Source organism: Poecilia mexicana, unplaced genomic scaffold, assembly GCF_051168715.1.
Source record: "Poecilia mexicana isolate PSO_F unplaced genomic scaffold, ASM5116871v1 scaffold_4, whole genome shotgun sequence".
NCBI classification, from domain to species: domain Eukaryota; kingdom Metazoa; phylum Chordata; class Actinopteri; order Cyprinodontiformes; family Poeciliidae; genus Poecilia; species Poecilia mexicana.
Genome location: NW_028263373.1, coordinates 11,664,450 through 11,690,727, shown reverse-complemented (window position 1 = coordinate 11,690,727; position 26,278 = coordinate 11,664,450). Strand labels below are relative to the sequence as shown.

The 26,278-nt window shown below is 39.9% G+C and overlaps 1 protein-coding gene across 1 annotated transcript; it reads right to left on the bottom strand.

Annotated features, from left to right (window-relative positions):
• Positions 1-1,194: 1,194 nt before the first annotated feature.
• plpp2b (phospholipid phosphatase 2b) lies at positions 1,195-23,063 on the bottom strand. The gene is made up of 6 exons (XM_014988012.2): positions 22,393-23,063; positions 7,864-8,015; positions 7,418-7,680; positions 6,986-7,043; positions 5,163-5,339; positions 1,195-4,381 (listed from the first exon to the last, which is right to left on the bottom strand). Exons 1-6 carry the CDS (start codon positions 22,466-22,468, stop codon positions 4,223-4,225), a joined length of 885 nt encoding a protein of 294 aa, XP_014843498.1. The 5' UTR covers positions 22,469-23,063; the 3' UTR covers positions 1,195-4,222.
• Between the last annotated feature and the right edge of the window lie 3,215 nt (positions 23,064-26,278).

Here is a 26,278-nt window from a genome sequence, read left to right as displayed (position 1 = left end):
AATATTTTTCGTGTTTCTACATGTAAGAATATATAAAAACTGTATCTTTTTTTTTGTGTCATCTGTCTTCAAAAAATGTTTTCTGAGGATTACCAAAAACAATTCAGGAATACTATTTTACTGTAGATAATCTTTAAACATTTATCTTATTACCTTCCTTTCTTATCTAAAATACTTGAGAAAATAGTTATTAATCAAGTGTGTGAGCATATTTTCTTAGAAAGGCTTGAACATGTAGATATAAAGGAACTAGGCTGTTTTAAATCTGTGAGATTCCACTTCCAAAGACAAATCTGTCACGCAGTCTACTCCTACATCAGCTCCTCTGTTTCCTTTCTCAAACCCCCAGTCAGTCGTGACGGATGGCCACTCGTACCGAGTCTCCGGTTTGGCTGGAGGTTTCTTCCTGTTAAAGAGGAATTTTTTTCCTTTCCGCTGTTGCTACATGCGAGCTCGGTCTGAGGAGTTGCTGTAAAGTTAACAACACAACCCAAGTGATTATCGCTCCTTATCCAGGAGGAGTGAATGCTCCTCCTGGATGCAATAGTGGATTGCACCCAGCAGAATGGCTGGGTGCAATCTGCTGGGTTTTCTTCGACAGATAAACTTTAAGCTCATTTGAACAAATGAACAGAGATTAGCGAAGTGTTTGACAGCTAGAACCACTTTGAATTGATATTCAAACTGGTGGAAATGACTTGCTTGTAAAGTGCCTCGAGGCAACATTTTATAGGAATTTGGTGCTACATTAATAAACTGAATTGAATTAAAGCTTTAAATACAAAAAAAACCTGAAAACATTTCTTATTTTCATTTGTTGAAGTCTAAGCAACTATTTAGTACTTGGTGGATAAATAAAAAAAGACCGCATTTTTTCTGCTCTTCTCCTTCCTCAAAATGATACATTTTGGAGAAAAGAAAAATCTGTTTTGCAAACACCATCGTGTGGGATTCGTTAAATTTAGATAAATAAGTGAAACCAGCAATGGATTGTTGCAAAACTAAAACTGAAGTAAGTTGACTCAGTGCCTTGCACAAAACCGATCTCTTGAGTTGCAAAACTGCATTCTGGGTCACAGCATGCATGCCAAAAGACATTTATCTCCTGATGGAGCAAAAACTATTTATCCAAACTCCTACTTGTGAAATTCCATGCAAAGGATAAGTTAGTGATACAAATGAGTGAAGCACACATTTTAGGGTGGAATATAGCTTTATTGAAAACTCTCCAGGTTGAAGACCGCAGACATAATCTACAGGCTACATCTAAGCAAAGATACAAACAAGTTGACACACGTTAAAATGTATGAAAAGCTTAAAGTAAAACAGGACACTTTAATCAGTTAAAAAACTCTTAGTTTGTTTAAATATTGTTTATATCTGTGATGCTTGTCACTCATCATCATGGCAACAACAATCGCTCTGAAGACCAACCATGGCAACTGTCCTAGACCTGGTACTGAACCAAATAGACAAGCCTGAGTGGCTGAAACACAACTATGGAATTAGAATTATACAGACATAAAAATACACAAGCAAAAACATATATATATATATATATATATATATATATATATATATATATATATATATATATATATATATATATATATATATATATATATATATATATATATACACACTCACAATCATCCTTTATAAAGTCTCATAGCATTAGTAGATACAGTATTTGTGGCTCATAGTGGCAAGCAGATGTGATTGCACAGAAAAACTTCAATAAAGCTGGCATTTCCAGCCTTGTACAAAGTGTATAGAAAGTTTATTTCACGCATAAATAAAACGGCCTTTTCAAACGGCCGTCTTGTCCTTCTTTGACTATTCGTAAAATCAAACAATAAAATTAAACAAGTAAAGAAAAGTTGGTGGTCAAATTTTCAACCAATGTCTTTAGCAATATAGTGGTAGCAGTGTGGTGCATCAAGTCGCACTGAACTGGAAGCTGTCAGCATCAATAACTTTACCGCTGCAGTCCAGTTTGTCCCACATGGGGAAATATAACACGAGGAGAAATGACTCCCAAGCTTTACAAATTAAAAGAATCAGTTTTAATACAGCATATCTATTTTAAAGAGCATAAAGCATGTCCATAGATGCATCTCAATGATTTATAATTTTATTAAATGGCAATTTAGCTCAACATTTACATGAAAAAGTAAACCTTGTTTTAGATATATGACGCAAAAATGCTACATTTAAAACCTGCGTTTTTCTTAGTTTTGATGATTACGGCTTTTAGCTTAAAAAAAAAAAAGTCAGTCTCAGAAAATATTAATATTACTTGAGGCCATTAAGAAAATCTTAAATGTGAGATGATTATTTTCTAGTCATGTTGTGACCAGGACAATGCTGTGAGTTGTCAAGCAGACCAGGGTGAATCACAAAGCGTGATTGCTGAAGATGCTGGCCGTTCAAACTGCAGTATACAAGGCTGAGTGGAAGGAAAAAGTGCAGTTTAAAAAAAATGGGTGCATAAGCAACATGACTGCAACCTGTAGAGGAAGAAAAGGTTTTGCGAGACCCTTGGGGGTGCGGGGGAGAGTCACAAGGCATGGGCTGACTGTGGTTGGAGTCAGTGTTTCAAGAGCCACCACAGATAGATGGACTACGATGTTACATTCCTAGTGCTAAAATGCTCTTGAACCAGATATCAGAATGATCTCAGCCAGGCTAAAGAGAAAAAATATTGAGACTATTGCCAAGCGGTCTAAAATCCATCCCAACATAACATTTTAGAGCATTTCATGCTTTTGTCTGAGCTACGCAGAGATGCAGATTTGAACCTCCTGCAGGACCTGGCACCTACTCACACTGTCCGAAGTACTGATGGCTTCTTTAATTACTGTGGTATTACTGAGCTGGATTGGCCTGCAAGTTCTTGCCTGATCAAAATCCTATAGAGAATATGCGAAGGATTTTCAGGCGGATGACTGAGACACATGGCTCAACAATGCAAACGGGCTGAAAGCCATTAAAGCAGCCTGGGTTTCCTGACACCCTAGAAGCCCCATGCCACATTTCAATGGTGCAGCTATTTCTTTAAAATGAACAATGACCAAATTATGCATATACTGTAGAATGTGGGAACACATGGACCGACGTCTGTTAGCCGTAATCATAAAAATCGGTTGAAAAAAAAAAAAAAAGTTTGAAACGCATCACTGTATGTGATGAATCCATACGAGTTTAGCTCTATGATCTGAATTACTTTATTAAATTACCTGATCTAAGAATTTCAAAGTCATTGAGATGCACCCGTGTGCTTTAAAGCATCATCCATTCTTAAAGGTTCAGTTTCGCGTCACTGAAGGTAATCCTTTATTCTTTTTTAAGGTGCGCTAAAAAAGTTTGCTAATACGTAAACCAAACCATTTTTTTTCTTTTACAGACATTCATAGTTTAGTTGTAATTCTCCCTCACTGCGAACCGATCAAATCTTCACACACAAAATTGAAAAACACCGGAACAAATGCAAGCTTCAGCAAGCTACATTTTCTAACACTATTTTACTGTTTTTTTTAAATCACTTTGAAAAACTACTTGCAGAGATATCTGTTTCTTTCAGGTTGTTAAAACTCAATTTCAGCCACGTCTTCCAATACCGACCTGTGAAATAAAGCTCGTCTTACAGAATAGTTAGCTTACTGGATATGAATTAACAAATGCAGATTTCTCAGAAGCAGGCGATAAGGAGGAGGACATCAGAGTTTTTTTTTTCTTTCACAAGGTTGCAAGAAGGCGCACACTGTACCTCCCGGGTGTAATTTGTTTGCGACAATATGAGCAACAATTATTCTACGTGGTTACACTGAACTACAGCTTTGCTACAGTGAGTTTAGAGCCCTCTAAATGCAACTTCAAGAAAGATGCTTGGAAGGCAATGCGCTCTCTTCTCCTTTACAAGGGAAGCAGAGGTTATTGTGTTTTCCTTGACAGGGGCGGCGTCCCCCCTCTTAATCATTCCAGTGGAGCAGATGCAGAGTGAGTGGTTGAAAAAGGAGAAGAAGAGCTGATGAGCTCATGAAGTCAAACAAAAAAAAAAGAAAAAAAAAGAAAAGAAATTGTAACATTTCCAGAATTGGAATCGAGACTTGAACTAAAAGCAGCAGACCGCACGAACGGAGCTGCGGCTCCTGCGTCGGGAACCTATTGCACAGGTTTGGGTGTCTGCAGGCTGCAAGCCAAGGGAAGCCGACGCCTCTCATCACAAGGGGCCGGGATCGTTGCGGTAGCCGCAGTGGTTGCCGTGCTCAGCGTCTGCAATCTGCAGGCTCGGTTTCCTCTCCGGCTCCTCGCAGCTCCCCGCGTCTGGGCTCGAGCCATGCGCATGGCGCTTCTTGAAGAAGTCGGACACAAAGCGAACCTGCAGCGTGAGGCGAGAGGAAGGAGATCACTTAGGAGGCATTTTTCTCAGAGAGGATGAAAAAATAAAAAATAAAAAAAAGGCAAGGCTGGAAATTGTGATTACATCTGTTTGGAAGGGTCTGTGCAGCGCCGCTAAGTGACACGCCAACACTTCTGTGGACTCGTGTATGAGAGGAACTCGCGGAGCGCACGGCCAACTTCTGAAGGTATAAAATATTGCCTCACAGGGTTTCTTTTTGCACGCAGGGAAGTGGAGGCCAGAGACATGCATTAAGGCTACAATTAATCAAACGTGCATAAACTGTGCCTCTGCACAACTTTAACCAGCCTGGCTGGTTGAAGCGAACACAATGAACATACTGGCAGGGAATCGTGACACGCCATTGATGTTTTACACTCTTTCAACTTCCAAGTTACTGTCGACATTTAATGAAGCTAAAAATAAAACCAAAAAAAAAAAAAAAAAATGCTTCATCGGTGATTTTCAGCACTGGAGTATTATTAACAGTAAGAGTTCCATATTAAACGTCTCACCCTGTTTGGTTTTCCAATCATATATTCCCCACTGTAGTGAGATTTAATGTTAGGATGTCATTAGGTGAGGTTGAAGTTACATCAAACGGGACAAAATGTCAAAACGCGAGCACGTTTCAAGCAACCCAGACAAGATCAAAGACGCCCCCGAGCCGGGTGCAGCTGAGTTATTAGCTGCCGTTTTGGGAAGTCTGGCGTGTTACTTGTGTTTGCCTTAATAAGACGTCGTCGTCTTGGAGACTCACGTTGAGCACGGCAACGAGAGCTCCCTGCAGCAGCCCCACCACCACGTCGCTCCAGTGGTGCTTGTAATCAGAGACTCGGGTGTAACCCACGTACACCGCGAAGGCCACCAGGAAGAACTGGATGGTGGGCCGCAGAAGTCTGGCCCACTTCGCCGCAAGTCTGGCCTGCACGTAAAGCTGTGATGGAAGAATAAACGGAGAGAAAGACCAGTTAGCAAATCCAGACAACAAGAAAGACATTATAAAAAAAAACAACAAAAAAAAAAACAGCTTTCATATTTATTTTGATTTGCTCAGATTTCACCAATTTACTCTCTGACCAGAGAGAGTGGCCAGCTCCCGATGTCATGCAAGTCTTAGATCGGATCCTGCTTCAGCACAGCTGAACAAATGGTTCAAATTATTCCTCCGGATGTCATCAAGGTCTGCAGAGCATTGATGAAGCAGGTCCTACCGCGCTCCCTCAATGCCATCTCATAAAAATGTGCAACATTTCTTTGTGAGTTGTTTTTGTTTCTCGTCTTCATTTTTTATGCATTTTGACACCGGTCTGCCAATGGAACTGGAGATTGAAATTAGCCACCCGTCAATAAATCACCTACTGTAGTTTTTAAGTGGATGTCACGTGGGCACAAAAAAGTCAATTATGTGAAAAATGTCTGTGTGCCTACTTCAAAAGTAAAACAGACTAACACGAGAACACGTGTTGAACACAAATATAATTTATATCCACTGTGGATGAATAAACCAGTAAGTGCCGCAGCCTTTCTGAAGGAAACGGTGAAAGCCAACAAATATACAAATCTGGCAGCTGCATAAAGTTTCTTCTCAGCTTCTGTTGAAGGTGTAATAACTGGCATCACATTCGCGTCCTCCTGCCACAAGGCCATACTTTACACTGTAGGACACTTTTTAAAGCACAGCCCACAGGAGACACATATGAAGTGACTGCTCAGCTCTGTTCCTTCTGTCTGGAAGTTCGTCAGGTTTCGCTCGGTTGCAAACAGCACAACCCCAATCACTTTGTCCTTTGGCAAACATCCGGCTTGAGACCTTCTGTCCCATCGTAGATTTTGATGGATTTAAAAGGCGTACGGCATAAAAATAAAATATTGTTTCAAAAAATGGCTGCACACCTGTTTGCAGCAGCCTCACTTTCTAAAAAAAACAAAAAAAAAAAAAAAACGAACAGTTTCTAATGCTAACATGAAGGATGCCTGGGATAGGGAATATTAAGGCAATGAAATATGGAAAATGGTGGACAGCTTGCTTTTGAGGTGGAGTGAGAGAGAACGCACAGAACGCGATGCGGTTGGACATGGAGGCTGAGCAGCAGCGCCATTAGCCGAGCTTAGAGCTGACCTTCAGGAAACAACCACACCAGTTATCTTGCTTTGGTTTGTCCACTGGATAACAGGGTGGATTATTCACAGCTGCAAGTAAACAGGCAACATGTTCTCCCACAGAGGTAAGAGACTGCAATACAAACTAAAGACCTGGAAAGGTCACAAAATGGAACACAAACTTCTTATGAAATAAGATGCATTCTGCAGACGTATGATCAGTTCCACTCTGCTCATTTCTCCTCATGAGCCCCTTCCTTTTTTTTTTTTTTAACGTCTATACTGGTTTAATCTGGCTCCATGGGACTTTTCTACTGTTCAACAATTGCCCATTGATAACACATCTGCAAACACAAGCATCTGGGGACTGGAATGCCTGATCCAAAAGCAGGTGTTTGCAGTCCGGCGCTGAAAACAGAGATATGTCTGCACTGTTTAAAAAAAAAACAAAAACAAAAAAAAACTCAAGGTTCCACTTACCGCCAGGAAGAGCATGCAGTACATTCCAAAGGAGGAGTGTCCAGAATAAAAAGATAATCTAGGAAAAAAAGAAAAAAATGTAATTAATCCTCTAGAGAGTTTATTGTTAATATCTTTCGGATTGTTCTTCCATTTTCCTGCACATTTATTACCACTGTGAATTCAGTTACAAACAGGCAGAACCTCAATATGTTATTAGGCTTTAAAAAATTGGGGTGATATTGAAACCTGAATAACTACACAAATGCATGGGGTAAATATGCCTGTCATATCTGGAAGATGAGACGGGAATTGGGAAGTGAAGAGCTTTAGTGTTTAAAGCTCTTCTAAAACCCGCTCAATCAGCCATTTATACAGTCTCATGTTTGATCTTTATTGCCCATTGCCTCCTCCAAGTTATGATAAAAATTACAGTCATAGTTGTTGTCCTACCTCGACTCTGTGACTTCGTGCAACTGGCCTGTGCAGTTGATTTCCAGCACGTATCCCGTGCAGTTCTTCGGCGCGCACACGGCCATAAAGTTAGGCCTCGGACGGCCGATTGTGAACTTGGCGATGTCCGTGAGCGACTGGCTGACAGTTGCTCCAAACACAAAGGTTCCCACCACCTTGTAGAGTGCTGCTACATACTGATTAAACTTTGAATTTGAGTAAACTATCTTTTTGTGGACTAGATAAGCTTCTCCAGAGGAGATCTGTGGGAAAAGTAAAAAAAAATAATTAAATAAATAAAAACACATTTGTCGTTCAATTAGAACAGTTTTTAAAAAAAAATCTTTTTTATATTCACATCATTTCCTTAGCGCACCATAAGCATCACACCAGATGTTTTTTTTTAAATGGCTGTTTATTTTGTATAATTCTGAGGAAAAGCTTACAATAATGACAGTGCAGGTGATGGTCATGACTCCCATCATGCTGTGGGAGATGGTGTCTGGTTTGAGCGGGTACTTGATGCTCTCGTCGTCACAGTGAATCCCCCGTTGATAAGGCTTGAACCTAACCGTCAAAATGATGGAGGGCAGGGACGCTGAAATATAATCAGAGCAACAGAACAGTGGATTAGGCGACATATTTAGGGCAATGGTCACTTCTGAAATAAGGCACAGCTCCGTTTTGCTGCATTGCACGAAGTGGATAGAATGATGAAAGGGGATACATTCTTCCAAATACTTGAATGTCACATAAACAATTAACGATCGTCAAACAACTTGGTGTTCCAAAAATCGACAATCCCAATTTAGGGCTCTGGATTAACACAGGCGTAATCCCTACAGAGAGTTTATGGGCTGCCCTCAATACCAGGAAACCTACCGATTCAAAATTATATTAGAGACGGATTGGGCATGAAAATCAAAGTAGATTTTATCCATTTTTTAAGAGGAAAATTTCAAGAATTAAGTATTTTTTTTAAATTCTAATTTCTACAAGCTTTCAGACATAACACCCCTTACTAAGCTGGAGGAACAAGAAATATTTAGTTTAGTCTCTGACTGTTTACTTGTATTTCTTCTTGCGAGGCTTTAGCTTTTGAAATGAATCAATAAAAAAAAGAGACAAGGAGGGTTAAAAAAAAAAAAAATCACAATTCTGGTAAATGTCGGGTTGAAATTCCATACAAAGAAATGTTGAAAATTGAGGAAAAGCATTCCTGCCATCAGCTGGGTGTGTCTATAGTGAAGGAAATAAATCATACAAAAGACGGTTCTGAAAAGTCCAAAAACTCCCACCATTTCCAAATGCTTTAGCTGTGTCTAAAAATAACACAAAGTAACAAGCAGAAGCCCAGAGAGAGCGTGACGTCCTTGAGTCGTTCGGAAACATCCACCCCCCCCGCTCCCCCAAGAGAAAACACATCAGCCTTTCCCAACTCTAATGTACATCCTTATCCGTTTTGTGCTTTTCACCACCGCAATCTATTACAGCTGCCGGGAATTATAACTGCTGCTTGTCTAATGCTGTACCCTTCCTCAAGGTTACAAAACGGAGTTGTGGCGTTGTATGACTAGAGGAGGATCCCAAAGCTATGTGGGTGAAAGGTCTCAACCTCAACAACTCCACATACAGAAATCATTTATCCATCCTTGGGCTTTAAGGAAGCAGTTTTGTTTTCTGTACTTTGTCTCAACTGCGTCTCTTTAGAAATTCCCGGTTTGGTGAAGTGACACGTTTCATTCTGTGGAAGTTACTTGCTCACATTTTCGATGTTCGTTACATTAGCCAGAGCAAGAAGGTCTTAGCCCTTTGTAGGAATGCAATCCTCCACTCCAATGTCTACCGCCGAGGTAGTCTTGGGGCCACTGTGGAAATACCAGGCAGCTGCGTATTAAATGAAAGAAAAACAGTAACGAAGCAGCACTGGCTAAACTGAGGAAGTGCACTTGCCAATGGTATTATGTTCCTTTGCAAATTCGTGAAGCGCACCCCTCCCATCCTTCAGAAAAATGTCTGCAGCTGACATAATTCCAGCGAGTTTTCCAGTGAGGCTGACTGATGAGAAGCTGTGAGGAGAGAGACCGAAAGGAAAACACACTGAAGTGAAGCTTTCTGTGTTTAACTCCACTTCAAATGATGGATGGGTGGGTGAACAGTCCAATAAAAACAAAAAAGGAAGACGTAATAGTTTTTTTATGATCACGGAGCTTTAACTTAGGTAGAGGAATCGAATCTATTAAACTCTATAATATAATCATTCAAAAATCCAACATTTGTTTCAACTTTAGCACGCCAGAGGAAAGTAGCAATTGTAAAATCATAAATAACTTTTTTACCAATTGCAAGTTAGCCATCTGTAATATCTGTGAGCTGCGCAAAATCAAGTCAGAGAAGGCATAACGTGCAAGACGAGACCAGAAGTTGATCTGCTGCTCATTTTAGGGAAATGCGACACGTCACTTCACCAGAAAAACCTGGTCAATTGCATTTCAGAAAGCAAAACAGTGAATCAGCCAATCATATGGGTCATCAAACCAAGTATTAATCAGCAAGAAAAGGGAATCTAGGGATTTTTACAATGCCAAATGAACTAGTATGGGAATTTCACAAACTGTTGATCTGGGATTTTAATTAATAACCACTGCTTGACTTTAGAGAGTGGTATGAAAAAGAGAAATATCTGCTGAGTGGCAGGTGAGCAGAGAAAGCGTTCTCAATATCAGAGGAAATTAGAAAACACAGTCTGGAATTCACTCAGGCAAACTAAATGTACAGGTTGGAAAATCGTTGCCTGATGTGACGAGACTCAGATTCAGATGGTAGCGTCAGAATTTGATGTAAACAAGAATGACTCCAAGCTAACGTCAGGCTGTTCTGTGTTCTTTAAACACCGCAGCCATCTGGAGTTTTCTTGCTGACCACTTCCATCCACTTATGCCCACAGCGGATGATGGCATCGTTCAAGTCGGAGCTTCCTTGCCAACTCCAACCTCATAAATCCAATATGACTACCACATATACCAAAAAGCAGTGACAGCTGCAGTAATTAACAACTTATTTGCACTTGTAAAGTTGAGAAAATCCCGCTGGTTTCCTAATTTGCCACCTCAAAACAACTGGGCTGCGTTCTCTTTAGTTATATATTAAGAAATTAAGCTGCAGAGCAACACGAGGCTTAACTTGAGCAGTGTGAATTTTCTTTTTTTTTTATTTAAAGAGTTTGTTGTATTACAGTTTTTCTTCTTTTGCAAAAAGTAAATTAAACAGCGCTGCTGTATTTATATGAAAACCAAAAAGCTATTAGAGATGTCACTCAATAAAATAGTTTTAAGATTTTCAGTGGGTGTCAAAAACATTTAAAAAAAGAGCGCCAGATTAAAACTCAGCTCACTTTTTAAGTCCCAGTTTACGAGAAGGCCTTCGATGCATTAGCTCCTGATTATGACTAGTCACCGTCTTTTCCACTTTAGGGTGAGACAAAAGGATAAAAAAAGATTTAAATAGAAGGCTTGTTTGTTCCACATCAAAAATGGATTCCAAGAACTGCTAATGCATCTCCCCCCACCTCCTGAGTAATTAGCACAATGTTCTCCACATCCTGAAGATAAAACTTGCTCTTAAATTAATGCTGATGGACTTTTTCTCTGGGGGGAAAAATTTTTGCGGAAAACCACAGATAGTTATTTGCCCATTTGGTACTTTTACAGCAATTAGTCAGAAGCTAGTTTTAGAAAACAGGATATTAGATTACTGCTTAGAAATTTCCTCTCAGGTTCATCACACATTACAAGTGCAAGATTTAGTAGTAACAAACCCCCCACCCCCACATATCGAGGCTTTAGTTGGACGTTTTGCATTTCCACACTACAGGAGATGAGCAAGGTCATCGTTTTCCAACGGACCAACTGCAAACGTCTCTCTTTTACACCATCAAGACAAAATACAGAAGATGTTTTTTGCTGCCAACAGAACAAATACAGCGCTTAACTGAATAAAAGGCACAAAAGTATGACTGAACCCTAGAGTAGCTGAGCTTATAGAATAGTAATATACTGATAAATCTATCTCTGATACCCTCTTAATCCTGTTTAGACATGCAGGGAGGTTGGAGCTGAGAGGAACATGCAAAGAAAAGTTTGGACTGGGACTAAGCACAAGCATTTCTTGTTTCACTGATGACCATTGAAACCACCACCCCACACTCAAAAACCATTTGTAAACCATAAATTATTATGGTGGAAACCTCAATTTAGTCTGCATACATCTGAAACTACATTTTTTTTTATTTATTTATTTATTTTTTTTAACCAACCACACTTTCTTGCATGAACCGCTACCCGATTTGCACATTTACACCCAACCATGTTGTAGATATGCGACTGTGGGGTTGTAAACTTGCCCAAATTTTCCCTCATGGAACCAGTAAAACGGCATCTCAAACAACCACATCCCAACGTTTAGTCAAGTCTGCAATATTTAGTCGAGACCCTGTTTCAGGCACAGCAGGAGGGAACCTTGATGTAAATTTTACTGATGTGGCTTTTGGAAAGCGGCTCGTCCATCTGCATCCTGCAGCCTGTTTCCAGCTGGAAGGAGCAGAGAGGGCTGTTGAGAAGATTAGCTCATTTTCTTGTGCAAAGTTTTACATCAGACCCAGATGAGATCCAAAGAATGATGTTATGACAGCAACTGTATGTGATCTGGTTTTTACAGTGTTTAAATACGACGGCAGAAATGAATAAAGTGCCCCTGGTACCTCTGGTAAACAGCCTTAAAATTAATTGAGCAGAACTCCCTGTGACTTGTTTAGTTGCTTTAAACTGTAATAATGACTCTAATCATAAAAATAGGAATGTTTATGTGAGAACATACAGTCTTGAGGGCAAGCATGGAAAACATAAATGAGTCTAGTGATTAAATATTTGAAAAACTTCTAAGACGTGCTGATCATCTCAAAAAAGTGCAAACAAAAAATGGATATTATATTACACATATATAGAACCATCATTTGTAATCATGTGATGTGTTGCTTTTCCATGTTAATTAAGTATAATTAGCACTTTATTATGCAGTAAAGTTAACTTAACATTTTCCATGTGTAAATGAATAAATAAACCGAGCTTTAGGTTCTGCAAGACACCAACAACAAAACAACTGAACTAAAACTTAGATACTGAGAGAAAGTCGGAATGAATCACATTTTCCTCTTGTGCGTTCAATGAACTGTTTAAAGCAACAGAAGCATAAAATGGGTAGAATTTGTTCCTCGAAATATTCCAAGGAAACCACTTTTGTTTTTCCAAATTCAGTGTATTACAAAGTCAACACACCCTTCAACCTTAAAAAGGTATACAACTGTAAAAAAATGTATTCAGAAAATTTGAAAACTTACCTGAATTTATTGGGATTACATTAATCCCCCAAAATATAAACGAGTATTTTTTTATAATAAAATAATCTCACCATTTCATGTAAGGGCAAAGAATTGGGGCAAATCTATTTGGACATGCATATGCATATTACATAAATAGCTTTTAATCAGAGGTACGCCACCCGCATTAGTTTTGTTTTTGTATTTAACTCGCTTACCAGTAATTGTGCAATAATTTATTTCAGTCTTCTCTGCTCCAGCACATCATGAACCGTGTTTTATGAACCTGCTATAACAGTTCCAACAACAATTCACCCAAAACATAAAATGTTTTTATCATTTACCTTCTGAAGGATTTTGTTACTCATAAATCTTAAGTAAATATCATCTAGTTCTGGTGAGAATCGTTGCTGACCGAGGAGTTTGCACCAACGACATGCTAACGTAATCTGTCCTTTCCATTTTGATATGACTCATTGATATTTCAGCTGAAATATCATTCAGCTGAAATATTGAATTCCTTTATTCCATAGGACCCGTTTCGGTGAATTTTAAAAGCAGCCAGACATTCAAATGCAAAACACAGATGCAAGTTTCAATTACACTCCATTCCAAGTGCTCCAAATATCATAGTAAATGTACATTTTGGATAGATAAAATATTAGTTCTTCGCATAGGTAGCTGTGAATATGTGTTTGCTCTTAATAGAGGTGACGAGAACACGCGAGGCACACTGTGGCAAGGAAAAAAAAATTCCGACTGACATACGGCTCTACATCAGCCAAAACCTTTTTTTTTTTTTTTTTTTACGCAGTGAGGGATGTTTGCATTGACATAATAAAAACAAGCTGAAACTGGAAGGTAAGCCAAAAAGGAAATGCTTGTTTGACCAGATATTAAATCAGCAAGCTTTAAAAGGTTAACGTCAGAGTGACCTATGCAAGCAAAGTCAATACAAGTGTTTGTTTAATTATTACAGCATGGTAAATAGCACCATGTAGCTGAGAAAAACAGACATTTTAGGCAACACAAAGCATAGTTGCTTTACACTTCAAAAACCTGCTAGTCTGGAGCCATTAATCACTTTTTCAGGCAGGAAAAGGAAAGTGAAAAGCTTCAAAGAAAGGAACCCGTCTGCAGGAACAGGTTAACTTTTTCTACAAATTAACCTCACAGAAGTCTGAATAACTTTTGAATATGCATTTTTCCCAGTAAGTCAAAGGCTAACGCTTGTTTTGGTTTCTTTAATGCTTAAGAAATCCCCTTAGCAAAACATGGATTTTCCCAGTTAGCCACACCATTTATGGACACAGTGAAGTCAAGACATCTGGCATTAAAAATATTCTCCCCAGGCTTGTGGAAAAAAAAAGATTCATTTTCAATCTCGTTTGTACATTAGGCACCTCCGTGTCACACTTCGGCTCGCAAGTCATAAATTACAAGTTTGCTTCTAATTAAAAAGGCAGAGCAAAAAATGATGTAAAGACTCTCAGACTGCTAGTGTGGTAAGCCCTGAAGGTGTTTGTGTGTGTGTGTGTGTGTGTGTGTGTGTGTGTGTGTGTGTGTGTGTGTGTGTGTGTGTGTGTGTGTGTGTGTGTGTGTGTGTGTGTGTGTCTCAAAAGCACTGGACCCCTGTGGATAATATCTGCATAAGAACAAACAAGCCAGTCTCTTGAAACGCAGACATACACAGATTGCAGACCAAAATAGACCCACTGGCACAAAACGGGCCTCCGTTTGCACCGCGACACAATCCCACAACCCAAACGGACGTTTCTGAAGGGCTGCCTCGACTTTAAAGAGCAACTCTGTCTGAGTCAGACTAAACTCAGACTCAAATGTTTCTGTAGTACATACGTGAAGGTGCAGCGGGTGCAGGCCTTGATTCAGGGCAGAGGGGAACCTTTCCCCTGAACACCTGCTTTGACAGACTGAACTGCGGTCAGAAAGCTGATCTACCATCGGAAAATTTTAATAAGAGTGGCGGGGTGAAAACCACTTAAATTTAAAAAGCCACCGTTTAAAGAGTTTGGCTTCTCTCTTGAAAACAACACGTCTTTTTGTACAGACGGCTGCAGATTAGTTGATCCGAAGTGAAGAGGCATCGTGATGTTGCTCCAAGATGAAATGCTTATAAGGTGTTCATGGGAAGTGTTGTCCGTTCTTCATCGAAGCCCACGCGTGAAGTCAGACGCTGATGCTGGAGCAGGATGTCTGTGCTGACATAGCGTTATATCAACACTGTCAGCTCGAGTTGTTTTTGACAGGAAAAAAAAGAGTTTGTATCAGCAGTGTTTTGGAGAAAAGCAAACACGTTCTCAGAATAGTGCAAAGTTTACATTCTAGTCAAATAAACACTTTTAAAAGATTTTAGGAACTTAAAAAGCAACTCAAAGTGAAAAATATTGATGTGTTCTTGTGTTTGTTTCAATTTTTTTTTAGTATTACTAAAACATCCATAATTTTGTGAGAAATCCTAAACCTTTTCACTTTTTCTTTTTTTTTTTTGCTTTTCTTAAAACTACAACAAAAAATGCAAAATATTAGTCATCTATAAAATATTCTGGTATAAAAATATAATTATCTGTCGTTATCCCAGTGAGCTTAGCTTTACAGTGGCTGACAATCCCTAAAGCTCACCAACAATAAGTTTGGGAGCAGAGGAGGGCTCAGCTTTCTCTTTCATGCTTTCAACAAATGTCAAGTTATGCTTTCTTCTTCTTCTTCTGCTGGTGCAAATATAGCTGCCTCAGTGGGTGCTGCTTTATTTAGCTGATGGATGTGCAATTATCCAGCACCACAATCGCAAATGTGAGCCAAACTAGAGGCTTCTCACATCCTCTCTCTGTTTATTCGCCTGTCTTCTCCTTCCTTGTCCTCTGCCTCATATCCACTTCACTGCCTTGTTTCCTTCCAGAGAACAGAGAGGGGGGCATCTTGAGTCAAGCTGCCATGTTGATCTGAAAGTTGCTACAGTGCAACTCACACATATACTCCTCTGACATAAGCGATTGCACCTGCATGACAATTGCTTTCCTTCATTTGCAAAACCTATAGTCTGGGTTTTCACTTTAGCCAATTTCAATGTCTTTGGGTGTGTGTAGGTGTGTGTGTGTGTGTGTGTGCGCGAGAGGGCTGTTCCCATGCCCCCGGGGTTGCCCCGCTTCATCTAAGGCTTTCCTTCAGGGTCACAGCTGGAGCATTCACCCCTCAATTTAACTCCCTCCACTCTCATTTCCTGCCTTTTCCACATGAAGGTCACCGAATGAGTTTCCTCTTTATGGATTTTGTTTCCCCGTCAGCCTTCTCCTTGCGACGCTCGCCTCTTCTCGTGTCAAGCCATTTCTTCCTTTTTAACTTCTCATTCCCAGATTCCTCAGCGAAACCCTCCAGTCCTTTGACTCCCACAGAGAAGGACTGAATGAGGCGCAACACTCCTTGTTCTTAATCTGTTTTTCCATCTTCCTTGCAACAGGAAGTCACAGTGAACAGTTATCATCAGGTGATGTTGCACTTCTTAAGTCAATCAATTTGCAGTCAGAAAACAACAAACCCTCCCTCTCCCTCTCCCTCTCTCTCTCTCTCTCTCTCCGTCTCCGTCTCCCGGGACTGACTCATGTGGAAGGCATGTGCTGAATCTACAACCTCTGTCGGCGTTGGCCTCCGAAATTCCAGTTCGAACGAGGAACGCCCAGCCTCGCCAGTCACAGCAAATCCTGCCGCCGCCACGGCCCGCTCTTTGTTTTTTTAATCCCAGTGTTTGGCTCCGTCCATCATTTACGCGTGCTTTGCTGCAAGCGGAGCAGAAGAAGACACAGAGCTACAGGCGAGGTGGGCAGACCAGTGCAAGAGCAGTTAGATCTGTGCCAGCAATCAAAGAGTCTGGCTTTGGAGGGGATCAAAGAAGTAGGCCACACAGGTTTATTCCTAAACCAGAATGGTCTGTAGGAGGAGTTTAGAATCGCTGTGATGTGTGAAAATGCACTGTATGGTGATGACCTTCTCCGAAAACCCCCCCCCCAAAAAAACAACACTGCTGACTATCAAGAGATTTATCTCCTTTTTTTGGTGTAAAAGGAGTTGAGTTACTCCTCTCCTATAACTTTAGACGACCGCACAACAAAATATCTTAACCATATCAAAAACCGCTTTTCAGCAAAAGTGCTGATGAGATGACTGTGGACAGGGTTGTACCATTTGCTAAAAATAAAACAACGATAATGTGTATTTATTACTTCTCACAACAATTATCAATAAGTATCGAATTGTAGCTAAAGATTTATTATTTTTTTTATGTTCCACTATCATGTTTAATTAAGTTCAAATGACACAGACACTGCAGACCCACTGCACTGTTGGCCTGAGCTGCCAATCAAAACAGGCTTTGGCTTCAGCCGGACATTAAGTGGGATTCATTTATAAACGTTTTATACATTTCCACCAACGATTTTGAAAACAATAAAAAGCTATTTGATGCTTTTTGTTTTCATACGCTAAGTGCTTAAGTGCTTTTTGTTATAAAGAGCAGTTTGAGTGAGACAAAGAGCAATTTGGAGCAGATTATGCAGCCGGCTCTGCAGAAGAAGATTGTTTATAGAGCTCCAGTAAAAACTCCAACGAAGGGAAGATAAAGCAGTCCGTCTAAACTGGCTTTTGAACAAACTGATGTTTCTCCCCCGAATCTAAACACTGAGCTCAAGAAAGCATTGAGACCCAACCACCACACAGTCACAAACGGACCTTCTGACTCCAGTTGTCCAAACTTAATTTCAGCACTTTGAGACTCTGAACAAAGAGCTGGATATAAATAAATAAATACATAAAAAAAACTGCAGAATTTTTGCAAGCTTGTTTATCAGCTTGTAAACACACAGCTTTGCTCCTAAAAAGCACCTTGCTGCTTTCCTGAGTGCAGATATACAGTTGACAGACAAACAGTCCCACTCAAGAAGATTATTTTAGTTAGATGTCAATACGAAATGAATAAAAATAGAAACCCTAACCCAAAATTAGGACATATATACTATATACTCTATTGAACACAGTGTATGGTCAGATCTTTAACCCAGTGGGTGTAGGCTTAGCTAGCCCTTGTCCAGCTATTTGCTGTGCTCTCCTATGCTTTTGTTTTTCCAAGTAGAACTGGTCAAGAAGGCAATGGGCAAGCTCAGGCTTACCAGACTCAAAAGCTAGGCTAGAGATCTGGAAATCTGAGAAGTTCCCCCCTGCTGGTCAGTAATAATAATGCAGACAAAAGAAAAGATTTGCTATTTAAATCCACGCTTAAATAGGCTTTGCCAGCAACTTTTGTTCTTTGGACCACCCCACATTAACTTTGTTTAAAAAAAAAAAAAAAAAAATCTCGGGAATTTTAGTTGTTTGTCTGAGGTCTAGTTTCCATGACTGTTGCTCCCCTGAAGGAAACTATTCCCATAATGCACCCTCCTTTTCTCTGGAGAACGCAGGACAATGAGTCTTCCCAACAAAGCCACATGACAGGCCTTGCTTTCCGAGAAATGCAGAAAGTGTTTCAATATTGAACTCTCACAAAACAACCAGAACACTTGTGCCATGTGAAAATAATAAACTTAACAGCATGACACACTTAGAAAGGCTAAATTGTTTAAATTTGCATGTATATCTTTAACAAAATGCAAAAGTAAGGTTTATAATTCTTCCATTTCATGCAACGAGGTGTCCGAATGATTAAACAAAAAAAAAAAAAAAGAGAGAAATATCTGAAGGAACAGGTTTGTCACACTATACATACATAATGGTGCAACAAAGCATGCACACATGGAAACACAAAGGGATGCATGTGGGAAGTGGCCCAGAGGAGATACGATCTCACAACAATCAGAGCATCTTTTTACAAAGCTCACTGCAGAACGGCTGCAGAGGCTGAGTCATGCAGCAATTAGCGCAAAGATCGCTCCTGTGACTCCTCCACCTGTAGCGCTGCATCTGCAGGACCTTAAGCTGTGGGCAGGGAGAGGTTGCAGCTCATCTGTCTTCTCTGTGCTGTGGGCCCACACCCTCTTTGTGATTGTGCTGAGTATAAACTCACCCATACACGGAACATGAGAGGGGGAAGGGATACATGCTGAGGGACGACAGAAGGGGAGGAATGTAGAGAGAGAGAGAGAGAGAGAGAGACGACTTCAAAACAAACCTCACAACAAGTAAGACGGCAGGACTGGCAGATAAGGAGCAACTTATAAGTCGAAGAGAGTCTAGATCAATGTTCCACTGTAGCCTTTCACGGCGTACGTTGCCCTTAAGATTAATAAGCAGACAACAGATAATCCAGTCGTGTGTCATCACTAGCTGTTAGTTTGATCTCGACAGGAAAGGGTGTGATTATCAAAGAGCAAATTGCTATCAAAGCTGCTGCAGTTTGGGCTTTCTCAACAAAACAGACTGTTAAGGAGGCGTCGACACAAACGACAAAGCTGGAGGTAATCTCGGATCATCTTGGATCAATCGTGGACTGCGGGAAAATGGAAAACTCTCCAACCCCACTTCAAAAAACTCAGCTTTTGTTTATGTTAATGGTCAGACTAATTACAAGACCCGTCGAGCGGTTATTACACAGCGGGGGCGACCTCGTGTAAGCTTGAGGTCGGTTGGCTTGGTAGATTGCCTGGGTGGGAGGACGTGGGTGGCAAAAGGGAAGCGGGGTGAAAAATCAAGGGTGGGATACGGGGGGAGCCGGACCGGGCCGTCCGACCCAACCCAGACGCTAATACCGGACATGTGTTCAGAAAATATCTGCGGTCCCAACCACTTGACCTCCACACCGGGAAATCATTTTAAAAAGCTACGGATGTGGAGCATCGTTGCTACCTTCATCCAAAGGAACAGGCAGAAAAGGATGAACTAACAGACAGTGAAATAGACCAATGGCTTTAAAGGCATAGTTCAGATTTTCTGATGTGGAAATCAGTAGTCAGTATGTGACCTGCAGAAGACAACGGTCTGGAAGACCCCATTTTGGATAAACTAAGGTCAAAAATCATGTTGCGAAACCAGTCATCTTAGCCTTAGTAGACCAGGAACACCATCTGATGGAAAACTACTGCTGCATAAACGCAACATTCCCTTAAAGCACCTGACGCGACTTAACTTTGGGTTCAAAGAGTTTCTCAACTAAACTCTCTTTAAAATCTCAGCTTTGCAGCAGATTGCAGATCTGCTGTCTTCAGCAAATAATCTGACATAAAACAACCAAATAAAATGTTAAATTCATAACTGTTAAAAAAAAAGAAACATGGTGGTGAAAATTGATCTCCAATAGCATTTTCACAGGCTACAATAAAGTTTTGAGTACGAAATCATTGAAATGCAGCAGAGATCTCTATTAGCTTAACTCAGTCAGAGGTTCTGGTGCATTCGTTTCAGTAATACTGCATTTCCAAGTTTCAAATTGGATAATCCAACATAATGTCCTTTAAAGTCAAAATTAGGTCCAATAAAACCTGTGGTTTTAGAGTAGCCTTGAATTTGAAACCTAATATGACTGCAGTGCAAATAAAAGTGTGTTTAAAGCCACCAGAATAAGCCGTTTATGTGCCCTTCAGATGGTTTGCAACTCATTAAGCAGAGGCACAAATAGCGCATAAACTAAACAATTTCAATTCAAAACGCCATACTAATTTTTTCCAGAATTTTTGTTTCAATTTCTTTCATTCTACGTGCGATCCATTCGTCATATGTGCATTGAAACGTTTGACGCAAATTGCCTGACTAAACACGTAAAAGGCAAAAGCCATGAAAACCACACACTGTTAAAATAAGCAAACAAAACAACAACAAACAGCACTGCTATTGCCCAATGTGAAATCCCACAATTTGTAGCACTCAAGTAAAATCTGCCCATTGAAAATCTGCTTCTAATTATGGTGCTCCAGTCACAGAAATGAATGAATTTCTGGATTTAATATTCTGAGACACTTTTGTTGTGATCTTTGTGGTGGAGACCGTTTTGGTTTGCAAAGTTAAAGAAAAAGATGTATAAATAGCCATTGGTTGGCGCTCTTGACGTACACAAGAGATGCGACTCTTGTGCACAAACATCAACTTCTACTTCCTGTCAATTATCATGAGCTGACCTCTAGCCTGGCCAGTGAGATTACGCTCAAAAGAAGTTCTCACTTAAAGCACCGTGTGCTTTCTCCCCTTGACTTTGATTGTCTCCAGTATTTGTTATTTTTACCGGGTCAATCAGCAAACAGAAGGAGACGTTGTGAACAATGATGTCGATTTTCTGCGCTGTTTTAGAACTGCAGTCTGAAATGGCAGCAGAGGAAGTGAAGGAAGCTGTTCAGTCCATGCTCCAAATATTTAATGCTTGAACAATTTTAATAACATGACAGGACACATGAAACAACAAAATTAATAGGAAGAAGTCATGTATGCATTTTTTTTTTTAAATAGATGTGGTGGTATTTGGAGAAATGATTATTTCCTGAGTTGGTGCAACTTCACAAAAAGCACCATCTTACAGAGGGCACAACCTAAGTGAAAGGAACTGACCATTCATCACTGCTCAGCTGAACCAGATAAAAAAAAGATAAAAAAGAAAACAACTGAACAAAAACAGTACCTCATCAAAATATGATCACAGTGGGGCAGCTAAAAAAAATGACTTGTACATAGTGATCCTGCTGAGGATTTCTCCTCTTTGCTCATCTTATAATTTGTTTATCTTTTCAGAACTGTGTCTTGATCTGTCTATGACTAACTTGAGTGGAAATTCACAAATTAATTTATATGTTGTGATTTATTTTCTCTTTCTTTTTGTATTTCTATATTCGCTTGTATTTTTTGTATATATAGATTTTTATATTGGTTCTGCTCTGTCCTCTGTAGAATGTAAATGCAAATTAATTAAATTAAATAAACAATGCAAATTTCCCCACTGCGGGATTAATAAAGGAATATAATATATCATCTTATCTTATCTTAAGGTTTTGGTCAAATTTCCATTTTTGAATTTCGTGTTCCAAAACGTTCCAAATTACATCATGATTACCTTCATCTGTTTTTAAAACTTTGTTTTATTAAAGAGGAAATTATAAAAAATAACTTCTGCCTGCATGTAGTCCGAAAAAACAGCCATGTGCTGGGCTGCAGCGGAAGCCCCCCCCCAAAAAAAAACGACTACTAATTGGTACAGCATTCTTTGGACGATTCTTGGCAGACAAAATATTTAGGCAAATGAGGAGTACGCGGTGCGCGCACATGCATATCAAATTTCCATAAATAAACATTGAAGTTCATGCAGCTCTTTAAAGTTTTGGGGGCGTTTTTTTTTTTTTTATTACATGCTGCCTGAACCACGTCCAGCACAGATCTACAAGAATTCACTCACGTCGTTGACAGAAGTACTTTTATTTGGCCAATTTACCAACACCAGTTGAAAAAGTCGCTGCTTCTGTTACGTGTTCAGAAACTGAATTTGTAGAAAGAATCTGCAATCAGAGTAAAGAGCTCTGTCTGGCAGATGAATATTTGCTGACAGCACTGAAATCCAAACCTCAGATAAAATCAGGGGAGACCAGAGTGACGTGTTGTTAAAAAGTTTTTTTTCATAACTTACCGAGCAGAACGCACACCACGTCCATCGCCACGCACAGCCACTTCTTCATAAAATCGGACATCTTCTTCTTTTCCATTAAAAAAAAAATAATAAAATTAAAAATTAAAAAGAAAAAAACAACTTAAAAAATGTCTACTTGCTCAAAAGAGTAAGCAAGTGCATGTGTGTCCTCTCTCGCTTTGAAATCAGATCTAGAGAAATAAACCTGCAGAACTGGTTCTTCCGGGATCCTTTTTTTTCTTTCCCACTACCTGTGACGGCGCTGGCCGCAGAGGTGCGTGACTCCTCTGGACCTCTCACGGTGCGTTTCTGAGCGGGAGACACGGAGCGAGGTTTCTGAAATCCGGCGCCCCTGAGTGCGCATTACTGCTCTGAAGGAAGAACCCGAGGCAGCAACGAGAGCCTCCAACTTCCTCGGCGCTGGAATCGTCCCCGAGTCTGGAGTGTCCGCTCACACCGCCGATCTGCTTCTGGTCCCTCCTCCTCACTTCCTTCTCTGACTTTAGCCTCCCCCCCACCAAAAAAAAAAAAAAAAAAACTCAACCAAATAAAAAAAAGTTTCAACCAAAAAAAAAAAAGAATAGACTCAACCAAAAAAAGAGAATAGACTCAACCAAAAAAAAAAGAATAGACTCAACCAAAAAAAGAGAATAGACTCAACCAAAAAAAAAGAATAGACTCAACCAAAAAAAAAGTTTCAACCAAAAAATATACTCAATCAAAAAAATTAGTGACCTCAATAAAAAAAATCTATTTTTTTTTGTTTTGTTTTGTAAAAAAATATTATTATGATTAAAAAGTTTTTAAGATTTGTTTTTGTTTGACATGATTTGTTTTTGATTGAATAATTGTGAAACAAATGTCAGAAATCTGACTTTTTTCTCAGAATTCTGAGATTAAAGTCAGGACTGTTTTATGTTTTGTTTTTTTTTTTCAGTGGGCCCAATCCTCTTCCATACAATGGAGTGTTGGAGAAAGGTTCCCAACTTTTCTCTCCTCTGCGGTCAACTAGCGAAGCAAAGACGCAACAGACTGAAGGAGGAGGGATCTCTGAGAGCTGTAAACTGGGTTAAATCTGCAGTCAAAAGTGAAGAGAGAAAAGCGATATTCTGAGGCAAAGGTCTGCAGCTTCCCCTGAACTAGTTTATCTGTATTGCATTCGTACTTTTGTCAGATTGTGACAGAACTAAACAGACTGTTGCTTTAATTAAGGAGTCATGTTTTATATCACTCACGGTGCTGTATGTGAGATTGCATTGTCGGTATGAGTCCGGTATGTGTTTGTGTCCAGTCCCATTTACTCTGTTCCCTATAAATAAAATTCACTTGAAAAGTCACTTTATTAGCAAAGAGAGTCCGTCGGTGTTTGAGCTCAGCATAAACCCGTCTGTCTGTAAGTTTGCTGGAGAATATGGACCAGCAGCCTCCTGAAGATGAAGGATCACAGCAGACAGGCCAGGGAGCAGAACTGGGTTATTAAACAATATCCCAACATTTCATTTGATCCCAATTGATCTATTTTATCAATTATCCCTACCAAGGCTCTCCGTGGCTCAACAAAGGCAAGGAGAGCCTTTCTTAGAGTCAGGACTGTGGTACGCCTGGAGGAGGTGCAGTAGTCCACACCTGTGTTAGTACGTCCGCTGACAGAAGAATGCACACTCTTTGCTTTGTGATGACCCAGATGAAGGTCACCAGCTGGTTAATAATAACGTTGGTTTGTCAGACGTGTTGCTGGAGTCTCCTCCTAACTAAATCAGGAAAACAATTTTAATCTGTGGCATAAATCCTTAAGAAGTGTAACTCGCCGTTTGTGGTGAACACAGCCAAGGAGATGTTTTACTCAGATGAAAGCAGAACAGAACTTTCTGGATTTCAGGAAAGACTCGATATGCGTAACGAAACTAGCACGGTTCACACACCCAACACACACCACCCTTAAGGGTGAAGCATGGTGGTGGCTGCATCATGTTGTGCGGAAAAGTCCTTTAGCACACACAGGGAAGTCGTTACGTTGATTTAAATGCTGGGCATGGCTGGTGGAGAACCTGTTAGACTAAGGTTTCAAAAGACTTTGAGTAGTTGGGTGGAGCTTGAAGCTCTCGCAGAACAATGACCCTAAACACGCAATCAGAGCTACAGTGGAAGTGACTGAGATTGATACATACAAGTTTGGATGGCCCAATCGAAGTCTAGACGCAAGTCTGACTGAGAATCTGTCACAAGAGAAGGTTGCTCACAGACACTTTCCATTCGACCTGACTGACGGAGCTTAAGCAAAAAAAGACAGATGGGGAAATTTAAAAATTTTCAGTCACCAGATATGTGAAGGTTGCAGGAACCGACCCCTAAGACTTGCAGCTGTCGTTGCAGTTGAAATTTAGATTTTTATTGGAGAGAAAAAAAAAAAGAAAGAAGAAACAACAATAAACGTCCTGTGTCATTTCCCTTCCATTTTACAACTACGCACTACTTTACGTTGGTACATTGTAAGCTAAGGTTGTAAAATGACCAAATCAGAGAAGGTTTGCGGGGTGTACTTTTGCGAAGAGCTGTAGTTGGGCTTTGAACAAAATTAAAAGACACTATTTCCCTCCCATCATAAAAGGGGAGCCTTAAAAAGCCTGTGGACTGAGAATCTAGAATTAGCATGACTTAACAACAGCAGGACTCCAGCCCTCAGTGACCCCGCTGCCCTGCAGGCGTAACCCCCCTTCAGCAGCTACCATTTGGATGTTGCATCCAGCCATGTGTGTAATTCCTTGACTAATAAGTGCGCATTGACACTTAATTCTGTTTGCATGAGAAGCACCGTGTTTATCCCTTTCAAGTATATTAGTTCAGCACTGTGGAGTTAAGCAGATAATCTTCCACACATGTGCTCTGAATTGCAACTTTTATTTGACTTATTGCACACAAGCAAAGTGAATTAAATAACCTGAAATCAAATTGCAAACTGAGACTTCTCTGCCCCCTTGTGGTTGTTTCTGATAGATGCCTCACATCTATATGTTTGAGACATTTTAAATCCCTTTATTATTGTACCTTTGACTGATTATTGCAATATTTTTTGAGTAATAAATAGTGATGAACTGGCCTATTCAGTAATCTGCTCTTCATTAAAATATTGGTTCACCATCTAAGGTACTGATCAGGGAAATATCGGAAAAAAAGAGAAAAGCTGCAAACAACAATTTAAGGAAAAACTTTAAACCTAAGAACTTATTAATAATTTTGTTTTTAGAAGTGTAAAGCCCTTTGCTATCTCAGATTTTTGCCTGTAAGAACATGATTTGGGGAAAAAAAAAAACTTAACCTAGAGTGTGAAGTTCTTGTTCTCTTGTGGATTTGTTCTCGTTTCAGATGATCAGGACAAATTTGATATCAGATAAATAAATATCTGGAATAAATACAAAATTTCAAAAGATGAGCTTATTTGTTGGAGGAAAAAAATCTGTCCGACCCAAACTGGTCCTAAGTGACACAGAGTCACAGTCTGAGAAGCAACAACTACCATCATGTTGCATTTGCAGTTAATAAGCTTTTTTCATCACTGCAGGGGAATTTGACCAATTCTTCTTTGTGGAAGTATTTTAGTCAACCTTCTTCAAGAATGACAGTCTGGAAAGGCCTTTGACTAGGCCACTCCAAGTACTTAATTTAGAACCATTAGCTGGTGTGCTTTGGATCATTACTCTTCTGCACAATCCAAGTACAGCCTGAGGTTATTAACCTGAAGATCAGATATTCTACTTAAGGATTTTCTGCAGAGTCCGTGGTTCAATCAGTTAGGGCAACAATTATGTCAAAAATAAAGCATTTCCAGACCATCCCATTACCGCCACGTCTGACTGCTATAAAAACAATTGTTGACGTTTGAGTTCAG

Coding starts and splice junctions, on each gene's coding strand:
- plpp2b (XM_014988012.2), bottom strand. CDS start 22,468: ATGGAAAAGAAGAAGATGTCCGATTTTATGAAGAAGTGGCTGTGCGTG. Junction 5,340..6,985: donor ACTGCATGCTCTTCCTGGCG/GTAAGTGGAACC, acceptor CTTCCATCACAG/CTTTACGTGCAGGCCAGACT. Junction 4,382..5,162: donor CTCTCGTTGCCGTGCTCAAC/GTGAGTCTCCAA, acceptor CTCACGCTGCAG/GTTCGCTTTGTGTCCGACTT.